We start from the raw sequence: 25,447 nt of genomic DNA on the forward strand, positions 1-25,447 counted from the left end.
CGGGGACAGGGCGTGGTCGCCGGAGGGGGGCGGGGCGGGCGGCCCTCACAGGGCTGGTACGAAAATAGATAATGAAATTAAAAGAGTGGGAGGCGAGGCCTGTGCCACGAGTAAGGGAAAAAAAAAAAATTTTTGTGAAATAGCTGTTATTTCTGTGAAGAGCGATGGGAAGGGTGCACTAGACGCAGCCGTGCGGGAAGGAGGATGGGCATTACCTCAGGGCCTCCGCCATGTCGTAGAATCGTGGAATGGTTTGGGTTGAAAGGGACCTTGAAGATCACCTTGTTCCACCCCCCCTGCCCTGGGCAGGGACACCTCCCACCAGCCCAGGTTACTCACAGCCCCATCCAACCCAGCCTTGAACACCTCCAGGGATGGGGCCTCCACAGCTTCTCTGGGCAACTTGGGCTAGGGGGTCACCACCCACAGAGTAAAGAATTTCTTCCTAATATCTAATCTGAATCTATCCTCTTTCAGTTTAAACCATTACCCCTCGTGCTATTTCTCTGCCCACTGATAAAAGAGTCCCTCCCCATCTTTCCTGTAGGCCCCCTTCAGGTACTGGCAGGCTGCTATAAGGTCTCCCTGGAGCCTTCTCTTCTCCAGGCTGATCAATCCCAACTCTCTCAGCTTGTTTTCATAGGAGAGGTGCCTCCAGCCCTCTGATCATCTTCGTGGCCTCCTCTGGACGCGCTCCAACAGGTCCATGTCCTTCTTGTGCTGAAGGCGCCAGAGCTGGACACAGTACTCCAGGTCAGGGCTCACCAGAGGGGGGGCAGAATCACCTTCCTCGACCTGCTGGCCACACTGCTTTTGATGCAGCCCAGGATACGGTTGGCTTTCCGGCCTTCAAGCACACATTGCTGGCTCATGTTGAGCTTGTCATCAACCAACACCCCCAAATCCTTCTCCTCAAGGCTTCTCTCAATCCACTCTCCACCCAGCCTGTATTTGTGCTTGAGATTGCCCTGACCCACATGCAGGACCTTGCACTTGGCCTTGGTGAACTTAATGAGGTTCACACAGGCCCACTTTTTGAGCTTGTCCAGGTCCCTCTGGATGGCATCCCTTGCCTCCAGGATGTCAACCACTCCACCTCGGCACACTTGCTGAGCGTGCACTCAATCCCAACATCCATGTCACCGACAAAGATGTTAAATAGTACTGGTCCCAATACCAACCCCTGAGGAATGCCACTGGTCGCCACTTGGACACTGAGCCATTGACTGCAACTCTTTGAGTGCAAATTTTCCTGTGCCCGCTGGGTTTGAGCCGCGGACTGCTGCGGCTGCCAGCTGAGGGAGAGCAGCCATGTGCGAGCAGTTTTCCAGCCATCATTCCCATGGGCCCGGCAAAATTTCACAGGTTGTTGCCAGCCAAAACCCCACGCTCCTTTCCTGCCCTGCAAAATGGAGATGCTGCCCTGTGCCAGCACTGGAGCCCTGGGGGGGCGGGTGGCCCCAGGCCCCAGCACCCGCCATGCTGCAGGCCCAGAGGCCACGACCCCAAACCACCGCACTGTGAAATGGTGCTCATCCTTAAATCAAACATAGTCCTAAGGTTGTCATGCTTATTACACTGCCTAAATACCACCTCTGAGGGGAGCGGGGAGCAAAGTGGGGTTTATATAGCACATATCTCTTATTCAGGCCTTGTGTGCGAGGCTGAATTTAACTCAAGGTAAACAGAACATTATATGCTAGTCTTTGGAAGCAAAGCTGACACTACTGATTTTTCAATAAATTAAGGCCTGCAAGATAGTGCAGCTTAACAGTATAAGGGCAAAAATAAGTTCTCAATTGAAAAATTAATAAAATCTGTCTGACAGCATAAATGTTAACATTTCAGCAAAGGCTGAAATTTCTTTTATGTGAAAACATTTTTGCTCTGATCTCACAGATGATAGAGGCACTGTCAGCGGTAATGAGATCAGGACTACATGGGTAATTAACTTGTAATTCCTTACTGAAACGCAAACAATTGCTCTGCTAGAAATGACACCAAGTTTAATTGGAAAAGGAGGAAAAAGCAGAGCTGTGTCAAGATCCAACAGACGTTTCCCCTTGCGCTGTCCCCTGAGCTCCAGACATATATAATGCAGTGTCCTCAAACGTACTTAGAAACCTCTTGGCAGCAAGGCTGGCTCAGTAGCATGTTCACAAGCAGAAGATTGTGTATGCTGTACAACTGGGGGTTTGAGTGGATACATAAAACTTAATGCTACAGTAATCACAATAATTAGGGGTAGTATACAGCCTGTTTTTTACCAGGTGAACCACTACTGAGCACAGACTGAAGGGATATGTTCCCGTGAAAACCCTCCCTAACTGGTCACTATAATTAGCTTTCCAGTGCTCTAGCATACACATACAGGGTGGGTATGTACATATATGAATAAGTGTATGCAACATTATGATTTCTGATTTTTTCTAAATTCTGATTAATATTTTTTTCTAGAATCTGATCGTGATTCCAACTCAACCCCACAGTAAAGCTTCTGCTAATTTAATAGGGAGAGGGACCTTGCCATGAAACTTTTTCAAAGAACAGAACACATACTTCCATTTAAACATGCAGCAATGCTGTAAGTATGCATCTGGCCATTTGAGTTCATTTGTGCAGAGTGCATGTTTTGTGTGTCCCACACACAATACTCTGCCTAGCACCACAGCCTTGGAAATCACGCCTGGAGTCAATGACTGCACTCTGCTGGGTTTATTAATACCAGCTCAGAGAGTGAGAGGGTGCTCTGGCTTTAGCAAGGGGTCTGTATAATTGTTCCAAGTACTTCAGATCCAGGAATCAACCTTCAGAGCCTTTTCTTGGTGTATGACATTCATCCTGGTGACACTCAAGTAGCACGCTGCTGAAGGACAGCCGGGGCACATCTATATTTGTTCCATTGCTCATTGCTGGCATGTCCCCTGAGCAAAGAGGCGGTCTAGGGTTACGGTAATAAGTCTTCCAACTGCAGTCATAGGAAAGTGGCAGAGAATTGCTTTCGTGTGAATTAATTTTTACTAGGGGACATAAATGCGAAGTTTGATGCCATCTGAGCTATCTGAAGAATTTATGACGTCTTAAGATAGAAGGCAAGTTTTTAGGTAGTAACATTCTTTGTTGTATATTTTCGCTAATTGATGGTCACGGACTTAAATATTCTTCACTGTAATTGTATCTGTGCCTGTAAACTGAGAAAACACTGAGCAATCATCTGAAAATCTGGTTTAGGCAGCAGGGTTCCAGGCAAGCTTAATTATGCTAATTTTAATTTATGTAATTTAATTTCATTTTGGTAGGAATAATACTTGTTAATTCACTTTTCTAGTTAGTAGTAGCTTCTAAAGCAAGCCTTATTGTTCCAATTATGGGGAGAAAAGTCTTTGTGGGAGCCAGACAACATTTTCTGGTATGTGTCAAGACCTTTTCTCTGTTTAATATGTTAAAAAATGCATGATTTATGTTATCGCCTTTAGCATAAATAGTATTTCTGCCTAACTTGAGGGGTTTTGTCTATAATAAGATAGTGCTGGCTGTAGAATCCACACTTGTGTCTGCAGTGCCAGAAGACAAATGGTGAACTTCTATGTGTGTTTTCTTGCAGATCTGGTAGGCTGGGCTGTTCTCAGTCATTGATACAAAATTGGAGAGTTGCAAGTTTCTTAGCATTTTTCACTGGTTCGAGAAGTTGCTTTCTAATAAGTCACTGACTCTGTTGACTTTGTTAGCTAAGTAATCCTCAGGAATATTAGTAAAATATTGATGAAATACATTTGAAGTGATAGCAAGTACTCGAAACTACAAAGACCATATAAAGTAGTTTGAAAGCAAAGCTTGTGTGAAAGTTTCTGCAGCTCTGATAACCTTGATGTCTGACTGACCTTTTGGCTTTTTTCTGCAAGAAAGTGGTTTTAAAGCTTTCATATGCTTCACTGAGCTAGGACTATATGTAACTATAGGTTTATTAATATTCAGCTGAAATCTTTCCATGAACTCTTTTGATTGTAGCAGTAAACTGCTGAGAAAATTAACCTGAGTAGTTTTATAGCCCTGATTTTGTGTGTGCTGATGAACAATGGAGGGCTGCGGGCACGTTGCAGCTCTGACAGACCGCTGCCTCTGTACTGGCATTATTTCATGTGCTATTGTTAATACAGACTGGTTGGAAAGCAGGCTTGGGGAGTAAGCATTAAGATTGCCCTTGCATCTTTAATGTTGTCCCACGTGCATCTGCTTTATCATACAACTTTGCACTGTGCATCTACGTGGTCTTTTCACACCTCCCACGTTGCACAGAATGGACAAAGTGTGCAATTTCCAGGTCAGAGCAGATTTCTCTCAATTCAGGGGTCAATGACCTGCCTTGCTTCCTAGTTGCTGTATCCTTTATCATGAGAATCATCATCAGTCTTTTTTTCTGAGCTTCATTTATGTTAAAATATATATTTTCACAGCACCTGAGAACCCCCGAAGGGCAATATTTTTCCCTGTTTTATAGAAAGGACCTGAGACCTGGGCTGAGAATAATGTTAAAAGAAACCTCAAGTTTCAGTATCAAGAACGGCAACTTTAAAAATCCAGAACAAGATTTTTCAGGGCATTTACTAGTGTGTTACACAGTGTCAGTGGTCACGAGAGAGGACATCCTACAGTACGCCTGACTGACAGTTCAGAAAGAGCACTTGACAGCAGCTGAAGGGTGACCGGATTTCAAACCAGGCTATCTCCAATTGCACAGAACAGCACTAAGTGTGCCTGAAGCACAGTGCTGTGTTGAGCTGAGGACAGGACTACTCCACAGTTTGGAAACCAGACATCAGGGTCGCAGATGAGCCACTCAAAAAACATAGGATGCACACCAGGGACAGCTCTCTGCTGTGCTTTGCGTGGAGGCAAGAAAAAAACAAGCTTCCTGTGGCTTCAATTCCTAAGTGAAGACTGGCTTTGGTCTTTCTTGTGCCTGCCTCCAGGCCCTGAGCAGTCCTCAGTCAAATCTGTTCCATTTATATATTTTAAAGCAAGAAAAACTCATGCTTGATATCTAAGTTTGTAGCTAAGGATCTTTCTTATCTTTTACAGGTTTGATTCTTGTCATCTCAAAAGCCTCACTCAGGACAGCAATGTCATCCAGATCTGGCAGCGCGAGACAGTATGAAACTAGTGACCAGTTGTGTGGTCATTCAGCTTCCCCACCAGTCCCAGAGCCCAGTGAGACTGAGGCTGGAGGCCTGATATTTTATCACATGGATCTTTATGGATCAAAGGAGAGGTTTGATATCTTTCCTGAAGAGCCATCTGGTCAAGGAGACAGATCTCTGGGGGATACCAGAAGGGAATCTGCACTGAGCAGCAACAAATTTCAGCATTCACAAGAAGCTGGATATGACTGGGAAAAGGAGGTTGCAGAGTTGGCTAAGATGTATGGACTTGATGAGGATAGAGAAAAAGAGCTTGAGCTTCTTGGAGGACATCGGGAAACGGTGGAGAGCAAATGGCGACCTGCTCGCACAGAAAAAGCAGGATCACAAGGCTCCGTACATAATGCATCAAAAAGCAGCTCTCCAGTGAAAGACCAAAGTCAAAGCACAAAGCAACAGGGAATCCCTGACCAGGCTTCTCAAGATGAAGATCAGAGCAAAGCCAGAGCAGAGGATGAGGTTGAGAGCCACACATGGTCCAGAGAGGTGCTTAGCAGTGGTGGTGTGTCGGATGAGTGGAGCAGTCAGGCCATCAGTGAGGAGGAGGAAGCAGCAGATGTCTTTTGCTCTACCTGCAAGGTGCCAATCCGAGCTTTTGACAAACTGTTTGGTGAGCACAAGGATCATGAAGTGGCTCAGCTCCCCAGTGCTGTGGAAAGCGAAAAGGTAGGAGTAGTACAAGTGTATTGCGGTGTCTCAAAACCAGTGTTCAGACATACTAAGTATCACGCTGGGTGTTTTTGTAGGAGGAGATTCATAAAAATATGTGCAAGTTGGAAGAGCAGATTGCTCAGATGGAAAACTTTGCCAGTCACTTGGAGGAAATCTTCATCACCGTAGAGGTAAGGCATTTTTTTCTTTGGCTAACTTTGTGGTACTGGGGTTAGAACAGTTTTGACAGTCATGGTGTTTAGTTGTTAATGAGGTAATTATGGTAACAGAGCACAGAGTTATCTTGGGGTTTGTCTAGACTAAGGTATTCAGGACATTTCATGCTAATGAATATTTTAAGTGGGCTAGTAAAACCACATTAAGCATTTGCACAGACACTTGCATTCAGAAACAAAGTGACCGCCCCCCCTCAGATTATCTTACTTTTAAATGGCCAAGGACCTGTGATCTAACCAGTCCATCCAGAGTGTACCCCTTGCGTTCACTCGGTTTCATTCACAGAAGTGCCAGATACATGCAAACCCTGGGACCAGCTGCACTGAGCTACTGCACTTCCAGGGTTGTGCTCCTGTTCACGTGATGTCAACCTGGCCCTGGGGGAAGGGGCCCAGCAGGCAGCAAGTCAAACTGAGCAGTAACTCAAGGCACCTACTGTCTTTTCGCTGCTGCATGTGGCACAGGAGGATATCAGTGTCTGAGCAGTGGGCAGCTTCTGGCAATAAAGCCCTGCCTGCTCCTTGAATCTTCCTTCCTAATGCTTTCTCCAGCAGTGAGTGAGGATACCAACATTAGCTGCTCAGCTCCCCCAGAGCGAGTCCATGGATCCCACTGGGTTGCCATGGTTTCTGTCATGGAAGGATGTGCTTGAATTGTGTTGGTGGAAACACTTGTGAGATTATGGCTAGGATACATCTCTAGTTGTGCTCCCTGGGCTTAGGTTGGAGACAAGTGCCTTGCATCATCATTTTTATTTTAATTTCTGATGCTCTTAGTATGCCTGGAACCAAATCCAACACTCTCTTTTGCCTCAGTCGGGGGTGAGTGATTAGAATAAACCACTAAAAATGCAAATTAGTCAAATTACAGTTTCTGTGTACTGGCATTGCCTCCCTGGCAAGGAGAATTTAGGCAGACCTGAGTAAGATTTTTCTCTGGCTGAGGTATGGATCAGGCCTGACACCAAAGAACAAACCCCCAAATGCCTTGCAGGAAAACTTTGGGAAGCAGGAGCAGAACTTTGAGGAGCATTACAACGATGCAGTGCAAGTGCTTGCTCAGAAGTACGAAGAACAGTTGGAAGCACTAGGGGAAGAGAAGAGGCAGAAGCTGGAAGCTTTATATGGACAGCTGGTCAGTTGTGGGGAACATCTCGACACCTGCAAGGAGCTGACAGACGCAACCCAGGAGCTTTACCTGGAAAATGACAAAGCCACTTTTATGAAGGTAAAGAGCTTTAACTGGCAAGGCCCCTTCTAAATGCTCTTTGCTGCTTGCAAGTAGTCCCCAGATGGGCAGTCTCCAGTAGCTTTATTTCTAGAAAGCATTTGGGGTGCTCAGTCCATGGTGCTGTCACTGCTCCAGGTGCTTGGCATGGTGGCATTGACTTAGTGGGGCAACGCAACAGGGCCAAAACGCAGAAGCAGCAGCAGAAGTTTGTAACTTGGATGCTCCATGATTTATGAGTCTCACTGGGGTTCAGAGGGAAGATATCTCACTAAAAAGCTTATCTCAGGAAACTCTGGAAGCACTTAGTGTTCATTGCCTCATGCAGGCTCAGCTCTCTTGCTCTATTCTGGGCTCACAGCAGGCAGGCTGATGCAACCACTTTGGAAGATGTTTCTTTTTCTTGCTCATTTTGGTGGAAAGTTCAGCTGAACAGGAGGCTCCAAACTAAATACATCAGCAGCTCCTGCAAAGTGATGGATGAATCCCACTGTTGAGGAGGTGTCGAGAAGTTATTTTTCTTTAGCAAGTAGAAAAATAATTGGGAAAAAATGAGAATTTTCACTGCTGATGAGTGATTGCTGTAATCTGAGCTGGCCTGTGACTCAGGTGGGTGGGAGCATTGCTATAGCACAGCCACAGTAACTTCTGAACCGGACAGTAAACAAATCTCCAGTCTGCTCCAATGGATCAGCTTGCTGTGCCACTCCAGCCTGCTGAGTTCTTTGCATAAGTTGACTTTTCCCATTCCTCTGCATCTCTGGAATAACCTTATTTTATTTTCTCCTTAGCTCGTAAGCAGTTTTACATCACCCCTAGGAACCATTATTCACCAAGAAGTGAATAGCTCTTGGTCATGAGCTCTCTGCTCATGTTTCTCCAGGGACAGTATGCCTGTCTTCCAGTAATGTGCACTGCTCAGCCATTACTGATAATTTCACTAAGTTATTTTCCCCAGCTGTTGGTTTTTGTTTGTGAAGGATCTGTTGGCACTTTGGACACTTGAGGACAGATACAGTCTAGAGTCTAGATGGGTAGACACTGGTCATGCTCTGATATTGCACGTTATCTTACTGCAAATTCAGCCAAGATCTGTGAATTTGAAAGGACAGTTAGGCACGGCTTTGTTCTTATAGCTGGGTGAGAGCCAATTAGCTCACTCTAAGGGCTGCATTTGGGACAATTCATGTAAGACAGGTCAACAGCATGATGTAGTCTGTCTTCAGACTAATGCAAGAAATTTGTCTTTTCTGTCTTTAACACTCACTCTCTTTTTTTTCTACAGGCAGCAGTAACCATGGTTGACAGGTAGTATCGCAGTCTGGGATTTTGTGTCACATTCCTTCCTGCTAATTTGGCCTGTTGCTGGAGAAACTTGCATGTTCTGGACTCTGTTCAGGCACACAAATGTTACCTAAGCTATGAGAGCTATTGAAATCTTTAGTATTGCTGGTTCAAACTGCTGCTCTAATAAGTTTAATGCTCAAAACTAGTTTTGAGCCAATTTTAAAAAACCCAAAGGGAGAGTTAGAGCATGAATAAATCACTGTTTTCAGCTTAGTCATAAGGAACTAATTTCAGTGACTGGGAAACAGGATTGCTAAAGATCTTGAAAGAAATGCCCTGGATACAAATCTGCCTAAAACTGAGCTCCCCAAATAGATCAGTAACAGGCTTATTTATGTATTAGCATAGAGGGTTAGCAAGTCAAGTTCAAAACAGATACTGAAAGATCTTGGAGCAGTTGGAAGAAATCTTAAGGCATGCTAAATCAATTGCAAAAATATACATTTAAATTGACTGTCATAATTTATGAAAACACAGAGAAAAGGTACCCCTTTGTTTCAAATTTATAACACCTAGATCCATGAGGGCCTGGATTAGTAATGGTGTCATAAATTCTAAATAATGAATGTCACGGAACTAATAGCTTGCTTCCCACAGAGGGGTGCTGGGGAAATCTCACTCACCTGCTCAGCGGGAGCGCAGTGTGCAGCAGCCAGCTTGCTCTGCATGAGCGGGGCACACAAAGCATGGTCCCTCGGTCCCATCAGCATCCAGCTCTGTTTGGCATCTTGGAGCACTGATCTGATGTATGGCTGAGTATCTCCAAGCAAAGGGCATGGGGAGGCTGAGCTTTGTACAACTATGAAAACACTATTTTAAGGAAAAAGCTGTTATTTTAGAGTTTGCTGTTCTTTTCCTCTTACCAATAGGTGTTATAGAAAGGTATCTATCTCCAATGGTACGGTACTTCCAATTAGACTTTTTCCCCCCCTACAATTACAGGCTGAAAGAATTCTTAAAGAAAGAAGTGGATTTAGAGCTTTCAACACGGCCAGAGTTTGAAGAGCGGGTCATAGATTTCTCTGAAGTTGAACAACTAATGAATTCCATTAATACTATTCCAGGTACTCTTCCTATCTGATCTGATTATTTTAGCCCTATTTACATTTAATTGAGGATATGTATTAAACGGAAGTCCATTAGTTCTTTTAAAGAAGAACTGCAAAGGCAGAATTAGCTTCTCTCTAGTTTTCCCTCTAGACATTTTTGTTTGTTTATGTATACAGAGACACTGAAAGCTATTTTGGGGGATTTTTTTGGTTTGTTTTTTTCGTTTATTTTTAGTATAAAATTACCAGAACTGTGAAGTTTGGTCTTCCCTGCCTCTGCTGGATGATTTCCCGGGAGACTCACAAAGACGTCCCCCTCTGTTAAGGGGTCAGGCATGCTTTGCTGGTGATAACTTCTCTTGCAGTTGCTTGAACAAAGTAGAGAGAGACACTAGACTGCTTTAAACAACCTGCACAGTTTCTCTTGAAACCAGATTTCAGTGGCTTGTTCCTGTGCTATTTAGCAAATATTTTTCCTATTATCCACAGGAAACAGAGCAAAAGCCAAACAAATTTCTAATAATAAAAAAAATAAAAATACAAAAGGTTTTAACTCTTTTCTGGCACATCACAAATGTCCAGAAAAAACAATATGCATTTTTTATGCCCATATATTGTGTTTTCTTAAAGTAAAATTGCATTTGGTACTTGTTTGCTTGTGCTGCTGACCCCATGTTGGACAGCTTTTTCCCTCATCTTTCCTCCAGAGGCTCCTCATCGCCTGGGCTGGTCGGCAGCAGGGCAGAGTGTGTCAGATGTTGCTCCTGCAGGGCTGTACTAGCTTACTGGGGAAAAGCAGCCTCAGAGGCAGGGGAGGTCAAGTTTACAGAGAAGGGTTAGGCTGAGGGTTATGTATTTTCTTGTTTTGATTTTGATTTGAAGCCAGGACTAGTTCATACACCAGTGACATGATGCTGCAACTATTTACAGGATCAGCTCCTAACTTTTCTCCATGTAGGTGGAATATGACTCCATTCAATGCCTAGGCTTTGTGCGAACACCTTTGTGAGAGGAGAGGTGTTTGCCTGTGAACAACATACCATGCTTATACATTCACAGACTGACCTCTTTTCCCCTCTGCAGCTCCTTGTGCCCCTGTGATCAATCCCCAGGCTCCCAATGCAGCAACTGGCACCTCACTGAGGGTTTGCTGGGGCCTATTCTCAGATGACACTGTTGAGTGCTACCAACTGTGCTATAAACCAGTGAGCAACGAGAGACGCAGTGATGAACAAGCAGGTAAGGAGGTCTGGACCCAAGGGGACGCCCCAGTCCTCCGTTGGCAAAACCAGCTGGTGCCAAAGTGCCTCTGGACTTGCTGTGGTAACCCGTGCACGTTCTGTGCACTCTCCGCCACCAAAACCGTCATATCTGCCACCACATTTCCTGCTTCTGGTTTTGTCACTCTTCCCCTGCCAGGTCTGCCATGCTGCTGGCTGCAGCAGGACCCATCACATGAGCTTTTTGTCACACAGGACGGGGCAGCAGCTGGGATAGCAGGAGTGGGAAGGGAACAGTGGATGGAGTCAGATCTCAACAGCAGCATTTCCTTTCCTGGAGGGTGGGCACTGCATTAGACACATATGTGCTGCATCCACTGCGAAGCACAGTCTTTTTAGAGAGCAAATCATCATATTATCGGCATGCCCACTGAAACCCCCACAGTCATTTTACAGTTTATCTCAGTGCTAATAATAGACTGTAACTCCCCATCACCCACATGCACAAAAAAAAGAACCACAGAACCATCCTAAAACATCCCAGCCTTGTGACAGAACTGCCTCTGCTAATAATATTCTTGCAGAACCTTTTACTGAAAACATCCAGTCACTTCTCCAGCAAAAGTGGAAGCCAGTAGAGCACCAAATAGCCAGTTCAGAAAAAAAAGCTGACCTATCCAAATTGTATAAGATGAAGAACAAGAAATAAGTAGTGAAATAGCTTTGGCTCTTGTGCCACTGCTGGGACGAGCTGATCAGACAGCATCCCTGAAGTGGGAACATGCAGGGTCTTTTTAGAAAAAAAGTCAGTGACAGGTGGGTGACCTTTCTTTCTGTTTTAGTTTGATTTTTTTTTTTTTTTTCCCTGAGTGATGTGGCTTCTTTGGAAACAGATGCATTACCTGATTTATGCCTCCTTAGAGGAAGGCATGGTGAAATGGCTGACAGCTAATCAAAGGGTATGGAGCACAAGGAGCTCTCGTGAACTCAGCATACAAAACAATGCACCTCTGCTCCATTATTTGAGGCAGCTTTGGGGAAGAGTGGGTAACTCTGTAAAGGCACTGTAAATGCTTTGTTGTTTTCCTTTCAGAGCATACACTAAAAGTCAAAGAAACATACTGCACCATTACTAATCTGTTGCCGAATACACAGTATGAATTTTGGGTCAGTGCTTTAAATGCCTCTGGTATCAGTCCACCAAGTGAAAGAGCAGTTTATGTAACAGGTAAAAATATTTTATTCATATGTCTATGTGACCTTCATAGTGAAATTCACTGTCATCTCTGAATTCTATGCCAGTAATGCTTTCTGGGCACTTTGTTTCTTCTGAAGTAAGTCTACTGGGAATTCCCTACTTTCATTTGGGGAACCTATCAGGCCAATTGTCCCTGTTTTAGAGTTGAAGAAACAGAAGCACAGAGACAAAATAACTTATTTAAATGCAAGCATGTGAAAGAGCTGGGAATAAGGCTCAAGTCTCCCAGTCCTGCCAGGTGGACAGCAGCCCTCCTTTCATTGGCCTGTGGGTATTTTGTGGATTGAGCTGGTATGCTGCCCTTTGTAACTGCAGTTCAGTCAAGCACGTTTTGTGAAATCCTGACATCAAATTGAGTAAGCCAGAGTGAGACCTTCAAGCACTCCTTCCAGATGTCTTTGACACTGTAGAGCAGAGAAGACGTACCTTTAAGACAAAGATAAAACCAATGATAGAAAAAAACAGTTGTGTAATCAGTCTCTATCTATGTTACTTCTCTGATTAATTCTCTTGGGACCTTTATAGTCCAAATTAAGTCTTTGAATAGTACTGTTAATCGTTCTGCCTGCTGTTTATTGTCCATTGGGGAAGCAGATTTCTTTAACTATATACTATTAGTAAACAACTTTGTTCTATTTTTTTAAGTCTTCAAAGCAAGTTTGTTGCTAACATCTTCCAGCAACAGCTTAGAATTGTTCTTTTGCCTACTTTTTAGCTCCTTCACCACCTACCATAAAGAGTAAAAAGATCCGAAGCTGTGAAAATGCAGCACTGGTGTGCTGGGAATCCAGAGACGTTAACCCTGTTGATTCCTACATGGTTGAATTGTCCCAGCTGACAGACGAAGAAAACGGTGATATTATTACCGAGTGAGTCCTTGACCTGCAGATATGAAACCATTTCAAGTCATGTGGCATCAGACAGCACTAAGAAAGGACCCATGACCCTTTGGTGAATTCACCTTTATAAACATTCCTCTTAGTAAAATTAAATGTTAATCAAAAATTATTATACAGGGAATAGGAAAAGGGGAGAAGCAAATGTAAAAATCTGCCTACTCTGTCACAGGCTATCTCTTGCCCCCACTACTGACAACTGTACAAGGTAAAGTGCTGTTGATGGGTTACAAGAGAAGGTGATCATGTAATTTCTTCTTTGTTGTTCAGAAAAATAATCTCAGAGGCCTACCTTTGTTCTCTACCCTATCATTTTCCATGGATTTATTTTCTGTAGATCTATTGTTGGGATTCCTAACTGTGAAGTCCTAATTCACCTCCAGCCAACACAAAGCTATCGCATCTGTGTTAGAGCCCTAAACCTGGGTGGTTCCAGTGAAAGAAGTGAACCTGTCCTGATACACACCACAGGTACTGTACAGCTTGGAACAACTCCAGCAGCCTGTTGTAGCATCTATTATCTCAACAGAAAGATTCCTGCTGCTTTCAATGGCCGCTGGATCAGGTCCTAATCTCTTGCATCTAATTACACACCTGGTAAACTTTTAGGAATAAAACCCCCACTTTTTGTAACAATAACTGCATTGCTTTAGCTCTGTAATTTAAAGTTATTTCTGTCCAGTATACTTGATACTTGAAAGTTACTAACTTCTAAACATTTTAAAAGACAATATCAACCCAACACCCCCAGGTGTTGCCAGCTTGCCAAGTACTGACACACCAATGAATAAAGTTGTAGTGTGATTTTACTTTACTTCAGAGATTACCTTGTAATGCTGCTGCTGGAAAGTATGGCTGAGACAACCAGTCAGCACTTTCCAGAGTCATTTGGATATGCAACATCTTCCTCTGTATCTATTAGAACGTCTCCAGCTTGGCAGAGGAAGCTTTGAGGGCTGGTTCCCTTTATTCATGAGGAGGAAGGCAGTCTAGCTTTCAGCTGAAAGTTTTGCTTTTGGTAACTGACATAGCATTATCATCTCTGCTCTCAGTGCCACACTGGGCAAGAATTAACCTTCTTCCCCAAAAGGAAGTTGGAAGCCCTCCCAACCACCTAATCAAAGCTCATTTTAATGATTTAAAGGCAGACACCTGTTTTTGTCTTTACCACTGCTATAATAAAACTGCAGCTTCACTGGGGTGTCTCAAACCTCCCACATTGCTCACAGATGCATCCACACTATACCTGTGTCTTTTCTGCCCTTACCTGCTGTGAGAGATTTGCAAATTGTGCTTATTCAGCAAGCTGACTTCACACCCATTAATCTATGAAAGGCCATGTTTCAGTAAGAAACCTGTCACATCAGTGACAATGCAGAAAAGAAATGGTCATTCTTAAATCCCTGGAGAGGAAGACTGTCATTGTGTTACCATTGTTTGTGTGTATTTCAACTCCTTAAATCAAACTCAATATTTGAAATTGCCAATTCTGCTTGCACAGCATGTGTTTGTTTTCAGCAGCACATGCCTGTAATTGCCCTGTCATTGTTTGTATTGTATTTGCATTGAAGTTAACTTGCAGTTTGATTGTAATGATTTCATTTGGGATTAGCATGGAGAGATTTATCTTCTCTGAGTCTATATTATGCAAACATCTGATGCAAATTGATCCGTCAGCTGCAAGCACTCACCTCCAACACTGGGAATGACCTTTGATTCTTACTTACTGGGATGGATACACAAACACCGACTACAAACAGCAGCTGTGACGCACGTGGGCGCTCATCAGAGTGCAGTGTGTCAGACCTGCTTTGTGAAGTCTCTGAAGGGAGAAAGGCAGAAGTGCTTTTATCCTGGGGTGGCTTAGCTGACTTACCTCTCTGAGGGCTGATCTGAAGACGAGGTGCTGAAGCATGAGGGATGCTGCGTGTCACACCTTTGTAGAGGTTCATTCTCTTCAGACTCTGCCCGGCATTTATGTGGAAGTGTGAGGCCATGGAGAGGCCTTAAAGCCCCCCTTCTTTCAGTGATTAAAAATAGATCACTTCAGTTCTGAGGAAGATGACGTGAAACCGGACAGTCCATTGCAGGGAGGACCCCTCATCTTTGAATAGCTACTTCCTGCGCAATGCCTGCAGCTTTGAGCCCTGGATGGGTTCAATACCAGGTTAAGGCCCCTTTTCTGCTTTTTCACAAGGCTGTAACTAAACGGTGTTAAGCTGTAGAACACCCATTTATTTGAAAAACTCCAAATGGAAAACCTTGTCCTCTCAATGTCAGCCACAGATTCCTTCCAGAGCACTGGTTAATCTTTTTGTGGATCCAAACAACATTTCACCACACCCTTGCTGCAAATCCTAATGCCATCAGGAGATGCTGAAGTTACTCTCAGGCATTCTTTCCTCTTGCAGGCACCCGCTTCTGCCTTAATGAGGACACAGCCCATCCTTTACTGGCGATTCTAGATGATGGATTTACAATTGCATGTGATGAACTGGAAAATCCAGAGTGTGATCTGCCCGTCTATGATAACAGCTTTACAAGGTATACAGAAGAATTTCAGTTGCAACTAATGCATGTGGTTTGTGGCTGCTTCGCCCACAACACAACCCGACCTTGAATTTAAATCCACTAAAAAGGTTTACTGGTATTGCAGCTCTCCTCACCTCCAAGCCAGGCACCAACCAAGTACAACTTCCAGACTGTCTGTGTGTATAATGTATAGTGGTTTTTTCCATGTTGTTTTTTGCATAAGTGACTATGATTGTCTTCAGTTTTAGACAACTGCAAACATCTTTGTTGGTCCTTTTAACATATGGATTACTTATCAGATTTATTTTAAGGTATTTTGAGTTGGTCTCCTAAGATAACTATTCAGTTTGAAATGGTAGGCTTTCCCCATAGCTCCTTGGAGAGTAAAACTCCATTTCCATTTACCCAGGCCCCGTAGTTCCACTGGGGTTATCGTTCCTGAGCACCATTACAGAACTCCCTGTGGATTGCTGCTCTTTTCTGAGAATTTCTAGGGTGGCTAATGCATATTATCTATAACATATCCCTTTGCATGATCTGTGCACCAATGCCTATTAAATTCCAAAAATTTCTTCCCATTTAATTCCTTACAGAGCCCCAAAAGCCCAGAAAAGCATCACAAGAAAAAAAATATCAAATCCCGTATACTCTTAATACAGCACTAGTGGGATTAAAAAAAAAAAGCATAATTATTAGGTTCTCTTTTAATTACAGTGATCCAGGGCTTGCACACTTCCAAGACTTGAGGAGCTGCTGGCTGTTGCTCCCTCTCTCCTGCCCCTTCCTCTGCAAGCTGCCGAGGTGATAGAGCCTTGCGCATAATGTGCAGGAGGCTCTGCCCATCCTTCCTTGGTCTCGGTTTCACATGTGGAGATTTGGGGGCTGTTTTTATATTGCTCTGTCCAGTGGAAACCACCAAACTCTCATTGTATGTAAAACTGGCTCACTACAGAATGGGAAAAAAACCCCTGTTGCTGCTTTGGGCACCTGACCCTCATCTTTGAAAGAGGCTTATGTAGTTCAAAGCACAATTGGTGGGGGTTTTTTTGTTTGTTTGTTTGTTTGTTTTTTAAATAGATGCCAGGAAGTGTCTAATGGGGCTTCCAGCAGCTGTCATTGATTTTGTGAGTTTAAATCTCTCTTTCTAGCTGCTCTTTGGAACTTAAACATCAATTGGAAGTTAATGCAAGTTCATAAAGAGGATTGCAGATGAAGCCAGCCACAAACCTGCTTACACATTGGGTGCCCTGAGCTAAATTTGAACAGGTATTTAAGTGCCAAAGCAAATGCTAAGCAAAGGAGAGGGATCTGAATACTTACATTTTGCTGAAAGATTTAGCTGATATTATTTGGGCCTGCAGATTTTACTTTCAAAACAGAATTAGGCTCTTTGCCATTGAAATGAGAGACTTAGCTTGCCAAAATGCATGTTTCCAGTCAGAACCATGGAAACAACATATAACCAGGACAGGCATCTGCAGACTCAGAATAATATAAGCCCACAACTTACTCCCTCCATGGAAATGGAGCAGTGTTACTAGAGGGCTCAGTAGAAAAGAGCCAAGAGATAGAAGATTCTCTTCATTAAAGTCATCATGATAAGCCTAAATGGGATTTCATCCCACTTCCACAGGGTGCTTTTATGTTTCACATAAACAGCCAGAGCTGGCACTCATTTCATTCTGAACTCTGAGGCTGCGTTTTTGATGCCGCTGTGAACTCTCAGAAGCCTCTTTCATGCCAAGATATTGGGGAGGGGAGAAAACTCCCAAGCTGAAATGACTAAGACTCATACTACAAGGAAATTACATTGCAAACTCTTCTTTCTGAAGTTTCTGTGATCTCTGAAAGACTAATATGTTTCCTAACCACAGGAGCTCCTACGGTCTGACTCAGGTTTGCCTTGGTGGCTTTGCAACTCTCATTACTATGGTAATATTTTGTTCACAGATGTTTACCCATCCATTTTGCATCATTCCTTTTCCTTCTCAAGCTGTCACAGCACAGCTTCTCTGAGTCCAGATTTCAGCAGCCTTTAAGCTATTCCCAAGACATCTACATGCACTTGTAATGAAGTGTACACTTGCTTTAAGTGATTGCTGCTGAGGTGGCACAAGGTATAGCTATCTTGCTGTGCATGCCCGTCCCTGCATACCAGGCACTCCGAATGCTGAGTGCAGCTCTTTCTCAGCGTTACCTAGAGGTAGATGAGCCCAGAGTGTCTGCTAGCAACATCCTTTGCCTTTGTAATTTAGAACTTTAGACAACCCTAACAGAGAAACGTACAGGTTGTGTGTGACTCCATCCAAAACTGAAGGTGTGTTTAGAAACCTGCTATCACCTGAGATGCAGCAATGACAGCTAATACATCGTGTACTTTTCCTGAGGAAAAGCTGGGGTGTAGTCTTACAGGACTCATGTTGCCCTCTTAAATCAAGTTAGGGTGTTTCAGAAGTATTTGGCATGGGTTATTTAGCCCAACTTTCTTGCTTCAGAACCTATGTTTTTCAAGCCTTACATCTTTAAAGTGCCCAGCACCTCTGCCTCTGAGACTGTGCCTGTAAATCAAGCCAAAGGGTCTCTCTTACACATCTTGTTAAAGAGACATTTTCTACATGGTTCCTATCATAAAGGCTAGGAACCACAGTCTACTGCTAAAACCTTTCATGGCCCAGGTACCTAAGCATTTTCCAAGCTCTCCTACCGTGTTCAATTCTTGCTGGTCTCTCCAAACACAGAATAAGCAGGTCTCCTCCTCCCCAACTGCCCCAGGAGTTTCATGCTGCTACAGCGCTCCATTCCTGATGGTGAGTGCCATGTAAAGCCCTGGGCTGTTTGCGAAGAAAATACAAAATCTGTAGCTTTTTTCCCCTGCTGTACTGGGGTTTACCAGAGCACTCTCTTTTCTAGCAAATAATAACTTTTCCAGAAAACCCAGGCAGCACAGAATGCTGTTCTCCCCATTCCTGAAAGTGCCCAGGGCATTCATTTAAACAACGCTACCCACAGGTAGAAACAGGGTAGGTGTCACAAAGAAACCTGCAGGTTCTGTGTCAGGTCCCCAGCACATGGACTTCACTGTAGTCAAAAATCCATACTGCACTGCTAAGGAGGCAGCAAAGGTGTTTTTTGTGTATTGATATGTAATGCCCAGGTACGTTACATATCTAAACATTTTAAACAGCATTGCAGAGAGTCCCTGTCAAAGCACATATTCCTGTCTATCTCCCACAGGTGTATTGGGATCCTGGGCAGTCTGATCCCATTTCCAGGAAAGCATTACTGGGAGGTGGAAGTTGAGGAAGATACGGAGTACAGAATCGGTGTGGCTTTTGAAAATACTCCAAGACATGGTTATCTGGGGGCAAACAACTCATCCTGGTGCATGAGGCATATCATCACACCATCAAGGTAAGGGCTGTGGAGGCTACAGATCTCCTACAGGAACACTTCCTACATGTACATCAGAGTAGCAGGGAGCTCCTACTGCAGGGAGCAGCCAGAGGTTTTATATCAAAGCCCAGACCACGCACTTAACCAGGTACCTGTGGTATTCCACCATTGGCACTGTGAACCAGCGTTAGATGTATGCCATAACCTTTAAGCAAATCCTACTGCTTAATGACATTGTCACATTGAAATAGGCAGTCCCAGGAACAAATCTGAATAAAACCTGCATTACAGAAGTTATCTGTAAAGGCCTTGGTTTAGGTCACCAAAACCCCAGTGGGAAGAGAGTAACAGATCCATGTAACCTAGAAACTATGTATCTGGCTAAACCCAGTTGTATGCAACTGTTTTTGATTGCTCTCCTTCCGATGGAGGTACCTAACAGCCATACCTGCGTGCAGAAATGACAGTTCCCTTATGCCTCAGTTGAACCTTCCAGCTCTCCCACAGACACCATTGCATTAGCAACATTGCCTTTGACTCCCATGAGAGATTCGGGCACAGTGTGAAGCATCCTGGAGCAAGAAAACAAGTCACATCCCCAGGCATACCCAAGTATTGCCCACTGCCCACTCAGCCTGCAAAAGCTGCCAGGATGCTGCTGCGTCCCCTTGAATAGGAAGTTTGGACACCACCTGAGCGTCCCCAGCATGCACAGTCAGCAAACAGTAAGGATGGCATAGCATGGGCCCAAATCTGCCTGTCCTCTGCCTGCTGGTACGCAGGGAGAGGTTCTAGATGCTGGAACCAGTTGGCTGGAGCACACGTTCCTCCCCAGCAGTTGGCCCGCTGCATAGCCAGTCTTAGCAGTGCTGGCATTCGCCTCCCACACAGCAAGAAATGCTGCTTAATGAGGGAGACCAAACCCACTAAAGCTAATGACGCTCTTATACACTGCAGGCAGGCTAATTTGATTTCCTTGCTACGTTGAGCTAAGAGGTATATTGAGGTTTGTTCTCATTCTTCTGGAGCAATGAGCACGGACTTCAGAGAGAAAAGGGAGCTGGGCCATTGCTCAGTTTGAGTCACTGTCATACCCATTTCTGCAGGGAAATTTTCTCAGGTTTCAGTGGTGTGGGTGGAGGAGGTGGTTAGTGAAGAAGCTGGCCCTTATGGAACACCAGATAACTCACTTCTGAGCAGAAATGAGAAGATTTATTCAGCTGAAAGACACATGTTCCCATAAAAGTCTAATATTTTTGGTTGCAGCGTGCCACACTAGGGAGAGCTGTTTGAGTAACTCAAAGGACCTCAGCATTACTTGAACAGTGACTACACAGGGAAGAAATGGGCTACCCTCATAACAAAGTTGCTTATGTACAGATCACCTTCCTGGCCTCCAAAAATCCACAGTCCAGCAATCATAATTAAAAGACATCACCCTCTAGTAAATAAGCATGAAGACTGGAACTTTCCCATCAACGCTGCCCTGACTGAGCAGGGAGGTCTTGTAGGAAAAACACCCAGAAACACCATTTGAGAGCAGGGTTTCAAAAACGATGTCAAATAGCCTGGAGGATGACTAGCCACACTGAGTCAGGCAGCCTCTGCCTAAGGGATTACACTCCCTCATTGATGTTATGGAGGTGGGTGTGAGCAGTTCTGTGAAGCATGGCAGGGCCTGGAAGGACAGGGCTGATTCATCTTGCCAGCTCCCTCCTCGGCAGTGCTGCAGGGATGACAAGTGTCGTTCTGGGCCAAGCCTAGCTGGCCTGAGAGAGCACACAGCTCCTTCACGGAGGGACAACTTCAGCCTAAACCTAGTGGCAAGGGTGCATCCTCTGATTTACAAGACACCCACATTGCCCTCTGAAACACAGAAAAAATTGGAAATTCCCACATTGCGCTCTGACCTTGTCCGTATCTCAGGGCTACCATTCATCCATCCGCAGTCAGACCGGGATGTGAAACAAGAAGCCTGCTACCCAGGTTAGACAGGCAGGTCTGAGCACTGCAGGATAAGGCTGTGTGGAAGCACAGAGCACACCATTCCTCAGCAAACCCAGCCACTGCTCGCCAAAGCGGGTGGGACTGGGGCAGGACGGGGAGGAACAGGACTGTGAAGCAGGAAGCATACCCTGGAACACAGCCGCATGCACAAGGCACTTCCCTTTGACAGCAGCCAGTGTGCCCTCTGGTTTTTGTCTGTTTCTTGCCTACAGGCACAAGTACGAATTCCTGCACAGCGGGATGACGCCAGACATCAGAATTACTATTCCCCCCAGAAGGATTGGCATCCTGCTGGACTATGAGAACTACAGACTGTCATTTTTCAATGCAGATATCGCCCAGCACCTTTACACATTCAACTCACACTTCCAGCATTATGTCCACCCCTGCTTTGCTTTGGAAACACCTGGTATCCTACGGATACATACTGGAATTACAATACCCCCAGGGACTGCCTTCCCATAGCCTGCGTTCTGCAGCTGCACACCTACACGTATCCTGCACTGATCAATGCCTTCCTGCAGCATTAGCTGCTCCGCCACACTCCCCATAAACCAGCTCTCTCCCAAGAAAGAGAGCAAAGCAACCCTGATCGAAACCAGCTGCCAGGTCTGAGCCCTTAAGACAGTTTCTGTCCTCTTCAGCAGGATCTTAGCACCAAAGCATCACAGTCACAAGATCCATCAACATCCCAGAAATTCTTCGGTTAGCAATGGATACCATCCTTCCCAGAGGGGACACTGTCACCAAGCAGCAGTGGCAGCTGGATCACTGGTTCTCCCAGTACCTATCTGATGCCTAGGGAACTCACCTGTTCCAGAGCAATATTAATTCAACTCTTGTGTCTGCTGAAGAGCTAAAAATTCAAAGAAAAATAAAAATAGCAAAAGCCGTATCACTGCACAGATGCTAGACAGAGCTGAAAACACTCCAACCATGAAGCTGATCTTATAATCAAGTATTCCTGCCGCTACATGAAGTCTGTGACACAAGATAATCAAATACGCCTCCCTTGTGTGTGAACTGTTAGCGCCTACCGTACACAGTGAGGCTTTTTGAAATACCCAAGCATGCACTACAGTCTCAAATATTAAAAGACATTTTTACAGAATGCCCATGCTTCTCATTCATTCATCCAGGGGGAAAAAAAAAAAAAAAACCAAACAAAAAAACCAAACCAAAAACAAACCGAGGGCTTTGCAGTGTTTGATTGCCCCTATAGAGAAATCTAAATAATTTCTCACTTGTTCTTTTTTGCCATGCTCGCCACTACTTCGGTATATCCTCTACACTCAGAGACCTGTTCTCCCCCTCAGCACTGAAGATGTCTCACCCCTGATGCCGTGCCCTCGAAGCTCTGGGTGTCCAGTGGGGGCTGGAAGCACTCTGGCCTAGCACCGAGCTGGAATGTCCTTGTTTAGGCTTCATTTCCAGACACCAGGCAATCAAACAGGCACTGCCCGTCAAGCAGGCTTGTCTAGCGCTAAATGGCCTTATCTGTGTATGTCAACATTACGCGAATTCAATCAAGAGTCATTAACAGAGAAGCTTTTCCACAGATTTATTGTACATTGATTACAAAAACCATTGGTTCAAGTTTCCATTCTAGGGGATACTCAGGAACAGGCAGTGGCCTCTACAATATACAGGGTCCCTACAAATAAACAGAGCCTGGCAAAATTGAAGAGATTTGACCTAGAACCACGTTCCAGAAACTTGTCTGTTCTTCCCCAAATAGCTTAAAAAAAAAAATCTCTCCTAAACAGGCTTTGCAGAAACCATAAAAACAGGAGCCGAATATGTCATTATGGCAGCGATTAGTAACATCTTCTCTTGGTTATCTATTGGCCAGACCAGAGAACAGCAGCAGCTAAAGCATACAGCTCCTCTGCCAGGGAATGAAGTGGTGAGATAGCACCACCCAAGTTGTTTTAACACCTTTTGTTTTTTCTTTGCTTAAAAATGTATGCCTTGATTGAGGTTCCAACTTCCACCCACTGGAACATTTTACCTTTATCTGCCAAAATTTGAGAGCCACACTCTTCTTTTTAAGTAGATATCTGAAGGAGTAAGACATGCAAGTATCAGAGCAGAGTTATGAGGATGTCTGAACTTCCCAAGAAAGCCTTCAATGCAGAAACACTGCTGATGAACGAGTCTGATGAAAGCAGATGTTCTGTTGTGAACAGCCCCACCACTCCCCACCAACAGCCTTCACCTCAAGTGTTTAAACCATACCCGTATCCTGGTGCCAGGGTTAGCCATTCACCTCAGATGATACGAGAACCCATTAAAAATATTTTTCAACTGGTGAACTGCCCTGGGAGTCCCCAGGACTTCGCAACCCTCTCACAGGGCTGCTGCAGGGACAGATTTTCTGAGCCAAATGCAAGGTGTTCAGATGCCCTTGGAGTGGGACTCTACAGGTACCAAACAGCTCTGTCATTATGTTGCCAGCTAGATGAATCTGTTGGAGAACACAGGCCTGATGGCTGAGTACGGAGGAGCCCGCTCAGCAGAGTATGACTTAGTGGTCATTGCCGGACATGGTACAGGACAGTTAAGGCAGCAACAGAGCTATCTGAAAAAGAACAAATAAACAATAATTGGCTACTAGGTTGAAAACAATATGGGAAATGAGTTTGCGTGTTTCTGTTTAATAAAGGCTTCACCTGTCAGCAATAACCCAGGTATTTCCTCCCTTAGGAATCCCAACCCTGTCACTTAAATATTTATACAGCAAAGGCAAAGGCACGAACAATGTGAATTTTTTAAAACCAACTGTCACTATAGATTACCTTTATATAAATCCTTTACAGGGAGGCCACCACTTCCACTACAGGGTCTATTAATCAGTCCAGTACAGCACCCAAACAGGAAGTTCACATCAACCTCATCTTTCTGTGTAAGTCCACCAGACAGGGAAGTGCAGTACATCAGTAAGACTGTGACTAAGAGCCAAACCCTGTATACAACTGGAAGCTCTATTTGACAGTAAAAGGGGAGTCTCCTACTGAAGCTAAATGGCACTAGCAGGTTCCACACAGCACACCAGAGCAGACCAACACCAAGTGTATTTTGTTTATCTGGAATCCTGGGTATAGCACTCATCTTGGAGAACTGTGTTGCCCTGTCAATCTGAGAGCTGTTTCTTTGCTTTGAAAGGTGTCTCAGACGAGGCAAAACCAGTTCTCATCTTTGTCCTGTCCACAGGAACTCTGGCTCACTGCTAACCCAGATCATGTGAAAAGACAACAGTCAGTTAAAAACAAGTTGTCCTTGTCTCTGACAGTGAGTTATGTTCAGCAAGACACATTTTTCCTGCTACCTGTTTGTGGTTTTCTTCCTGTTCCTTTTCACTACGTGCATTTACTGGCACACTGCAAAATTCATCTTCTGTGAAAGACATGTGCTCATGCCTAAAGCTCTGGTATTGGACACCTGAACCCCACAGGCTGCCCTCATTTGCAGCAGTGACCTATACATCCCTGCAGAGCTTACAGCAGTGGGAACTGCCAAAGGATGGGATACCCCCAAGCACACCTCACCCAGCAGCTAACTATGGACTTTGCCAGGACTGTCCAAAGGCCCTTCGGCTCAGGAGGAGTTACTCTCAAACCCCTTTAGGTGGGCAAACAGGGATCCCCTTTTCAAATTCCTTTCTGCTCCCTCTTGATTTAAAATACCAGTACACGTTGTTGCCACTGGAGGGCATCACACGAAGCTCTTTCACAACGCCGCACCGGTTAACAGACAGGTTTACACAAACCGTCTATGGCTAAACAGACGGTTACAACTGATTACCGTAATCCCGCAGCACGTCCAGTGTCCTTCCTCGCCCACCCCTGGAGCCGGGAACAAAGGGACCCACGGGTCTGTGAGCAAAAACACACAGGTCAGACAACGTCAAAACAACAAATACAACAGCATGCAACTCAACAGCCCTGAAATACAGTTTAGCGTGTTTGATTCAAACGAAACACACCCACCATTTTCTACAGAAACACCTGCCTTTTAACTTGCTCCCTCTAATTGCCATTAAAACCTTGTAGGTAGAGGAAGTAGGTCCTGACTTTATCTCACAGGCAGGCCTTGTTCTTCCACCATTTAATTTAGGAGGATAGTATCAGTGGAGTCAATATAATGTCACTGACTCCACCTTCTTAGTCCTCCACATGAATCTCCGCAAGAAACTCCTGGGAAGTCTCAGGAACTGATTGTGCTCTCCTAAAGGAGACAACAAGCAATGCAGTGCACAAGCAATACCAGGACCACGAACTGCTTCATGAAATGGCCGTATGGGGCTGCACTCTCTGCCAAAAGGGTGTTTATCCCACAACTGTAGTCGAGTAAAAGCGTGTTTTTGTTTTTTTTTTTTCCTTGCAAAAGCAAAGCAGCGGTTTAAACACAGCACCAGAAAAGGGGCCGGTTA

At 44.6% G+C, this 25,447-nt stretch overlaps 1 protein-coding gene across 1 annotated transcript; it reads left to right on the forward strand.

Moving 5' to 3' along the window:
• The first annotated feature begins 3,231 nt into the window (after positions 1 to 3,231).
• Positions 3,232 to 21,480, forward strand: FSD2 (fibronectin type III and SPRY domain containing 2). Its single transcript, XM_009886165.1, has 13 exons — positions 3,232 to 3,409; positions 5,080 to 5,864; positions 5,945 to 6,040; positions 7,080 to 7,313; positions 8,599 to 8,621; positions 9,603 to 9,724; positions 10,793 to 10,948; positions 12,023 to 12,157; positions 12,903 to 13,056; positions 13,421 to 13,554; positions 15,495 to 15,627; positions 18,850 to 19,026; positions 21,228 to 21,480. The coding sequence occupies exons 2-13, from the start codon at positions 5,121 to 5,123 to the stop codon at positions 21,478 to 21,480; spliced, it is 2,361 nt and encodes a 786-aa protein (XP_009884467.1). The 5' UTR covers positions 3,232 to 3,409; positions 5,080 to 5,120.
• Positions 21,481 to 25,447: the final 3,967 nt, after the last annotated feature.

Source organism: Charadrius vociferus, unplaced genomic scaffold, assembly GCF_000708025.1.
Source record: "Charadrius vociferus isolate BGI_N301 unplaced genomic scaffold, ASM70802v2 scaffold365, whole genome shotgun sequence".
NCBI classification, from domain to species: domain Eukaryota; kingdom Metazoa; phylum Chordata; class Aves; order Charadriiformes; family Charadriidae; genus Charadrius; species Charadrius vociferus.

What these genes read in the sequence shown, in the direction of transcription:
- FSD2 (XM_009886165.1), top strand. Translation starts at nt 5,121, where the DNA reads ATGTCATCCAGATCTGGCAGCGCGAGACAGTATGAAACTAGTGACCAG. An exon ending in ACGCAGTGATGAACAAGCAG is followed by an intron (nt 10,949 to 12,022) that starts GTAAGGAGGTCT and finishes TTTTCCTTTCAG; the next exon opens with AGCATACACTAAAAGTCAAA. An exon ending in TATGATAACAGCTTTACAAG is followed by an intron (nt 15,628 to 18,849) that starts GTATACAGAAGA and finishes TATCTCCCACAG; the next exon opens with GTGTATTGGGATCCTGGGCA.